The sequence below is a fragment of the Egretta garzetta genome, unplaced genomic scaffold (assembly GCF_000687185.1).
Source record: "Egretta garzetta isolate BGI_Z169 unplaced genomic scaffold, ASM68718v1 scaffold252, whole genome shotgun sequence".
Taxonomy (NCBI): Eukaryota; Metazoa; Chordata; class Aves; order Pelecaniformes; family Ardeidae; genus Egretta; species Egretta garzetta.
In genome coordinates, this window is record NW_009259028.1 from 1,624,032 (window position 1) to 1,632,335 (window position 8,304).

The following is an 8,304-nucleotide window of genomic DNA, read 5'->3' on the forward strand; positions in this document are numbered from 1 at the left end:
TTATTGTAGCAAGCTAGGCTCAATAATGGAACCAATTATCTTTATACATCATACTAAATGTAAAACATTTCTGTTACTATAATTTAGGTCATGAAATAAAAATGTCACCTGTGTTGTTACTGTAGGTTTTAATAATAATTTTCTACAACATGAAATAGTTTGATTACCAAGACCTACCGATGGTCAATGATGGCGACTCACAAATAATGCTTCACACTCCTAACAAATGGCACACAAACCTTACCTTTCATAATGCATTTTAATAACTGGAAGTTGTTTGACTGATTTTTATACAACCAATTATACATTAACATGTACACATACTCAATTCCAGTCACAGTGTATATGTATTTTTGGATCCGCAGCAATATAAAATGAGTTTGACCTGTATATACATGTGCAAGTCTGAATAAGTCCTGAGTACGTTTAAAGTACTATTAGTCAAAATCTGTAAATTTTAACTGATGCAAATAAAACTCAGATTTTACAGTGTTACTCTATTGTGAAGAAGCTATTTTTCAAAAAAAAAAAAAAGAAATATAGCACTTTGCATTAGCTTTATGCATAGCTATGAGCTCTGTACAGTGCACAGTATCCACTTACAGTCTGGGTAATTAGAAAATCTGAAAAGATGCTGACCGCATTCTTCAGTAACTATTGCTTCCTCTGCTTCTTAATTAATGGCAAGTGATTCGTTCTGCTTCAAAAGAACCAAGTGTGGAAGACTTATACAGGGTTTAAACGATATTCTTTCTGCTGCATATATTTTTGTAAACATTCAAGTTACCCAGGCCCTTTAATTATTCTGAGGAAAACTATACAATTATACAGTCAAATAGTTAAAATGTGTGGCTGGGAGGGAAAAAAAAGAAACGACAGTGGAGTATGAGCATTACCTTAAATGCCACAGTATGCTATAAGGAAACAAAAGAGGAAGTGTTCTTTAAGGAACAGCTTGGACAGAAACCAAAAGGCTGCTCAAAACCCCTCTGTCAGCATGACACACTACCACGGTAAACACGAGATGCTCTCGCACCACCACAACAAATTGTCTGAGCAAATGGGAAGGAAGCACTCCCGCTAAGGAGCAGATGCAACCACAGCACAAGAGTCAGAATCTTTGTACAGTATTAACAGAGCAACTTACACAAAAATGTCTGTGTAACCCATGCCAGAAAAATGCAGGCACTAATATGAGAAGTGGTAAAGGCCAAAGGCTAGCATTGGGGCATAGCTGTCTTTAACTGGAGTTGTTTTGATGCAACTTCCCAGGTATGGAGGAAGATACCTTTTTTCTTTTCCCCCCCGTTTCTTTCGCACCACGGAAGTGAAGGCACCACTCTGACTGTGCTCCTCCAGCAGAAGGGTCCTGGCCCAAAACTTAGCTGGTCCCATGGCTGCTGTAGTCAAAAACACCTTTCCTGAAGAAGGGTGAGAATTCGCAGATGGTGTGTTTTGAGAGAGTTAGACCCACTTTGTCAATGTGCAGCGGAGACGATGGAGATTTCAGCATTGCAGAGAAAAAGCTCCTGAGGTATTTCTGTGGAAAAATATGCAAAGTGTTATAAGACTTACTTGATCAAATCGATTACAACCACTTTGAAGAATTAAATGAACAGTGCTATAAAAAAAAAAAAAAGATGCAAGATCTCCACAGACTGTGAAAAGTCCTTTTAATAACCATCAGCATTTAAATCCATCTGTGTCTGTATTAAGCTCAGGAAAAGCAGAAAAGAAGTATTTTCCACTTTCTTCCCCTGCCAAGCTTAGTAATTGTTTTATTCTGTGCGTGTGTGATGCTTTCTGGTTTATTCTGTAGTCATGTAACGCATTCTGCTAATCATGACCTGCTAATACCGCCGTCTAGCATTACTAAACACTATAGCAGGTGCAAACCTCAAATCCATTCTGCAGGAATTTCACTACATATGGACACAAAAGGCCTTCAGAAATCTTTCCCTCATCAAGCCTCCACAATCCTTGCATCAAAAAGGATTTGTTTTGATCGAGGCCATCTGCACAAAGATTGCATGACTTCCATTTTATCTTAGAACGTACCAGCATCATTTCACTGAGCTGCCCTCTAAATTTCATGGGTTTTTAAGTCTTACGCATAAGAAAGATTCCCCTTTCTGAAAGTTAATATTCACCAGCCGCTGCGAGACTTGCATCCATTTGTACCTAGAGAAATTGTGCCAGATGTACACCAATACAATGTTCGTTTTCACAAACCTGATGGGGTTTCCTTCATATATGGGTGGAATTATTACAAACATTTAGCATGATTTAATAAGTCATATTTATAGCTTTTGAATGAAACACAGTAGGTAAAATATTGATCAGATAGGTACTAAAAAAGTACCCATTGTCACCCAAATAGTTGTAAGGCAAATCTCATATGGAACACAGGGATAAACTCCCTTGCTCTGCTACAGACTGACCACACAAAAAGATAACTTGAGAAATTATTCACTAATCTTGGATTCAGTGCGAAATATATCTGCAAGACAGAACAGCACAATCTCCTCCAAAGAACACGAGGTTTAGTTATTTGAATGCAGCAGCTTTGGGGTCGTGGAAGCGGTTCTTTCAGGAAGCAGCCCTAATTATTCACTCTCTTCTCAAGGAGAATTCCTCTATACCGTAACAACCTGTTATCTGTTTAAGTGCCTTGGAAACTGGCTGTATTAATATCGCAGAAAGCAGGATAACAACAAAACAAACAAAAAATAAGCAGTTGGCACATAAGCTATTCTCTTGGCAGGATTGGTGAATTTTATTTTTTATTCAGATCTCCCACAGGTTGTATTAATGTTCACCAAAAAAAAATTCATTACAAAAATGCCTTCAAGATGAATTCCAACAGACTAAGAGGTAATTGAAAGTCAGCAACAGATGTCATATCAACATTTGTCATAATTAGTTCACAAAGTAGGGCCCTTTAAAAAAAAGCCTCAATCCAGTAATGCCTGAAGGATGAATATGGTAGAGAATCAAATGTAAAACATGGCATCCTGTTAGATTTTTAGTACCGTGCTGAAAAGTTACTGCAGTAATTCCATTTTATGGCTACTGAAGGCTCAAAGGTACCAAAATATCTCACTGGAGACATTACAAGACCTATTGCATTCACCTTGGTATGTATGGCCAGATAATTGACTGTCATGCCTTTCCTGTAGAGCCATTACTCATTGCTTTGGCATGATAGCTCTAATGGCAGGGTAAAAAAAAAAAATCCCTCTGCTATAAGCATATCCTTATCTGACAGGGAAACACTAGGAACAGCAGGTGTAGTTACTTTCCCAGATCTGCACACCGGAGTTGCTCAGTGAATATCACAGATTCTTTGAACATGAAAAGGATCCTTGGGAAAATGGCAACAAGCAGAACCTACCAGATTATGATGGAATTCATTTTGTATGAAGGTTTCCAGCCATATGGCTTGGCATTATGTGCTCTTCAACAATCACCTCTGAGTAAATTAGCCCTCGTTTAAATCCCATATCTGCATTTGCCCTTGTTTGCAATGCTGATGTGTTAGCATAGCAAAGAGTTGATGTATCCTTGACACAAAGAAGCTGTTGCTTCAATGATCAAAGGCTGCTCTGCCCAGATATGCTGGCTAGGAGTTAAGTCCCGTAGTGAGGGAAACTGTGATTAATGGCAGAAGTCTTTGCTCACACCACAGGCACATGCCTTGGTTAAAGAGCTGTGGCTAGGCAGTAAGGGGGAATGTTGCTCTGCCCTGTTGGCTGCAATGCAGATGACAAAGTGGAAGAAAGTGGTAGGAGAAAAGGAAGAGTGCTCCTTACCAGTGAGTGGAAAGATGCTTCCCAGATTCAGATAGGATAGCGAGAGGATGAGGGTCACAGCAAGCTGGGAGAGGGGCATGAGCACATCAACACCAAGTGCCAGAGATAACTGAAAGAAAAGTTTCTTATAGATCCAGAAGGGATCGACGTGGACTTTGCTGCAACCCAGGAGGCCACTGCAGGCTGCTGGAGTGGGAACAAGGCTAGATGAAAGGATCTCCTCTGTCAGGACTTGATGGGCAGGGGGAGAGTTGTTTTCAAAGCTTCTGTATTAAATCAATTTCCAGCAGCAGATACGATTTTTCTCTATTTACAGAACAGTGTTATTTGTGCTGAGTTAGAAGTAGGTGGGAAGCACTCTGGTATCTTTTGATGTGCTCCCTTAAAAAAACCCCAACTTTTTTGCAGACACTGGCAAGCTCTGAGTGCCTTCATAGAAATACGTCCAAATTTTATACAAATCAGTGCTGTGACTTCCTACCAGCTTTTCACCAACAGCTTCTAAATCATTGCCCCTAGTATGCAAAGCACTATGTTTATACCAATCCTACTTTTGCTAGGTTTGCATGATTACCTTGGAAAGCAAAATCGACATAACTGCTACAAATATTCCAAAAGGCTTGGTTTTATTACTTGATTTCGTTTGTTACCCTTCCAAAACTCTAGCCATTTGTTCCGGATTATTTAGTCTGGTAATCAGTGTTCTTCCAAATGCACTTAGGAGTTTCATTTCACTAATAGTGTTCAACTTGCTACATTGCTGGTTTGCTGGAAAAGATCCTAATTATAAATTTGTCAGCATCTCAATGTGAGGGTCCAGGACCCTGGCACTATAGCAGGGATGTAAAATGGGTAACTTGCACACTGATCGTGTTGGTTGCTCAGTCTAAACACCCATTCAGGAACACCAGTTGAGAGAATGGAAATACTCTTGGCACGTACAAAACTCTTAAAAGATTGAAAGCCAGGTTAAAAAAAATCCCAAATAGGAAAAGCAGAAGTTTTGCCCTCTTGGCACGCGTTACAACCGTCGTGGTCCTTAACTTCATATTTATGACAGACATACCTTCAAGTTTTAACTTTGTATTCCAAGTGTTTGCAAAGGAAACAAGACTGGAGAAAGCGTTGTGAGGCTTGGAGTTTTTTCTTTACTTACTACTTTGAGTAGCTTTCCCTCCTTTTTAATTATGTGACTAGCAAAATAGCAACCATTTTAAAAGCTTATTAAGAATAATTTTAATAGGGTTCACCTTTTTAGCAGTAGGCTGGCGTTCATCTCGTGCTCAATCCATCAGCACAGCAAAGTTATTCTAATGATTTTTGCACTACTTCGTGATGTGGGGACCTCATAATTTTATACATTTTAATATCAATCCATAACTTAATTTAAAGTTATTAAAGTTATTACAATCAAAAAGCTTTCTGGAACGTGCAAGTGTTCTTATCATCTTTTCAACTGTGGCATATTAAAGAGAAATTCAGTTCAATGACATTGTTCTCATAATCCATTACAAACAGCGACAGCCTCAGAGACCAATAGCAGAGCTTAGTAAGAATTGGATTTTTCATTAAACTTTGGTGTGTTTAAAAACTCATCAACTCTGGTACTTCCAGAAAGTGAAGAAACTTTGAGCATTCTCTCTCCTACTGCTGCTTCTAGCAATTTCCTCTAAAAAGTCAGCATTTTAAATTCTTTAAATATAACACTTTACAATTAGCATAATAAATATCACCTGCTAATATTTTGACAGAGTTGAAAGCACCACAAATTTTATTAAGATAAACCTTACAAGGCTTGCAGGATTTCTGAAACAATAGCCTTTCCTCTTTGAAACATCACCTCTCTTCCAACACCTACACATCAATGTGGCAGTCACAAGCCTTACCACAAGGTCACAGAAGGTCATCGGTGGCAGAGGCAGGACTAATTAATTTGCTCATCTAACTTCTAGCATTGGCTCCTCTCTCCCTTTAATATAGATGCTGGTTTCTCTCAGCACCAATCACATAATTATTCTGTTGACTAGTGTTAAGTGCAGCAAGCTTTAAATCAAATCTTGATTTGAATTATTCATGGAGCAAAGCATACCCAGGTATCAACAGCTGTTTTCTATAGGATAGGAACCTGATTTATTCCTTGACTCTGAAAAAAATCACATTATGCTGCAATTAGATATTTGCAGAGTAAGATCTTCCCAAAGAAGATCTAGCCCAAAACAAGCAGACAGGAACATGCTTCGCTTCCAATCTGTGATCACAAAAATAAGGATCTGCTTAGAAGACGGAGCCTGCTGTAATGCAGAAATGGGAGTGCATCTCCTGTCATTGTCTCCTAGAAAGAAAATGTTAGGCATGTGCAAAGGAAAATGTACTTTGGGGATCCTTTCCCAAATTAACCAATCTTCTCTATTTTGGACCTTACCATTGGTGTCTTGAAGAGAAAAAATAATTACTTCCAGGGTGGTTTTTCAAATACAAAACACTACAGAAACACCAGCTGTCATCACTAATGACAGTCTCTACTAGAAAAAAAGCCTGGCTTAAATGGCACTGACAGAAGATGGTGTCCCACAGAGACTTCAGGCTGGCAAAGGGCCCTGTCTGGGGTGATGCCATATACAGAATCTGAAGAGAAGAGATTGTACATCTTCCCAAGAAAAACAGGATTCAAACTTCTCATTGGACCTGCTTCTTCTATGGCTTTCTCCCCCCCCCCCCCCTTTCTGGTAAAAGTCAGAGGGAATTAATAGGCTGTGCGGGGAGGTAAGCTGGGGTTGCAGCCTGTGATACCACAGGCAGAGCGCAGAAGACAGGAACCCTCAGGAAAAGGGCTGCAAACAAAGCATTCTGCTTCATCCTGGACACAAACCACATCTCAAACACCACTGGATTATCTGGGTCAGGTGTGGAGGACAAGGAAAGCCACTAGCCAGAATATCAGAAGTTTCCTTATTAACTGATTTCCAAGGGATCAGGTTCTCTTATGCCAGATACCCCAACATTACACAGCAAGGGTTATTCAAGCTGTCCAAACAGAGGTGTTTTATCGAAGCAGAGGTCCCAGCAGGCTCCTCCAGTGGTCTGCAAGGATAGCTCGGCCCTCCAGGTCACGATTCTGTTCACCACAGTTAAGCTTCTGCCCTGTGCCTGCCACTAAAACCATCTCCCCTTCCCTTGGGGACTGCCTGAGGCTAAACTGGCTAATTAGGAGTGAGTAATTGCCAGCATAATGCTCTGATAGCTCTCTAAAAGTAGTTTCAGATCCATTTCTGGATTTATAAAATTTGAGCAAGCAGGGAAAGAATTGGCAGATAGCAAGTATATGAAATATGAGGTGGCATCGCTTTGGAGTACAGCAGCTTGAAAGGATGGGGGACTGTACACAGACCGTGACTAATATCTTCACCTCCAGCCATTCGAGATTAGGATCAACTCTCTGCTCACCAGATATAACTAGCTCTGAAACATTTTGGTCTTCTGTGGGGTTCTCTTTATTTTTTTTAATAAAGAAAACATGAGGCTTCAATTCCTTTTCCCAACACCTTGACATATATTGCAAGGTATCATAAAGCAGTTCTGAGTAAAATATGTGAGCAGGACAGCATGTGATATTCAATACCCCAAGTGATACTTCAGGCCCTTCAGGAAGTACCTAACGTCACCTCTGGATCCATACACATTTATCTTCTCCACATACCCTTAGGTCCTTACGTGCAGCTGTGATTTCATAGCAATGAGAAAAAGACTTACTGCCTGGGAGACTACCTGGTGCCTGAAGGATCTTATTTCTGTGAAAAATTTGGAGTGAAGGCTTCTAAAATTATGACATGATGCCCTGGGCTGCTATCTTCTGCAGGAAGACCAGGATGGCTGGGCTGTCCAGTTTATTAGACACTGTGAAAGTTGTGCAAAGCTTCCTTAAGGAGTCAGAAGTAACAAATGCTTCCAGAACATATCTAACCTATAGGTACCAGAGACCACGCTTTAGTTGCGCACGACTTGCATGAGCACAGAGAGATTTTTCAAGAGAATAAAGACAGATTCACACATTTAAAAATGACAAGTCATAGAATCATAGAATGGTTTAGGTTGGAAAAGACCTTTAAGATCATCAAGTTCAATCGTTAACCTAACCCTGTCATCCCACCACTAAACCATGTCCCTAAGTACCTCATCTATCCATCTTTTGAATACCTCCAGGGATGGGGACTCCACCACTTCCCTGGGCAGGCCATTCCAATGCTTGACAAACCTTTCAGTGACAAAATTTTTTCCTAATGTCCAACCTAAACCTCCCCTGGTGCACTTGAGGCCATTTCCCCTTGTTCTATCGCCCATTATGTGGGAGAAGAGACCAACACCCACCTTGCTACACCCTCCTGTCACGTGGTTGTAGAGGGCGATAAGGTCTCCCCTCAGCCTCCTCTTTTCCAGGCTAAAAGTCACCACTGCATTAGTCATAACACTAAAGGGAGGAGGGGGGGGTATTTTT

At 40.3% G+C, this 8,304-nt stretch overlaps 1 protein-coding gene across 1 annotated transcript in view; it reads right to left on the bottom strand.

Annotated features, from left to right (window-relative positions):
* Positions 1 to 400: 400 nt before the first annotated feature.
* The window catches only part of KIF16B (kinesin family member 16B), a 132,235-nt gene continuing 124,331 nt past the window's right edge, over positions 401 to 8,304 (bottom strand). Inside the window, exon 24 of the mRNA XM_035890246.1 lies at positions 401 to 1,540. Coding sequence (XP_035746139.1) covers positions 1,382 to 1,540 — 159 coding nt within the window. The 3' untranslated portion in view covers positions 401 to 1,381. The remainder of the gene's footprint in view (positions 1,541 to 8,304) is intronic.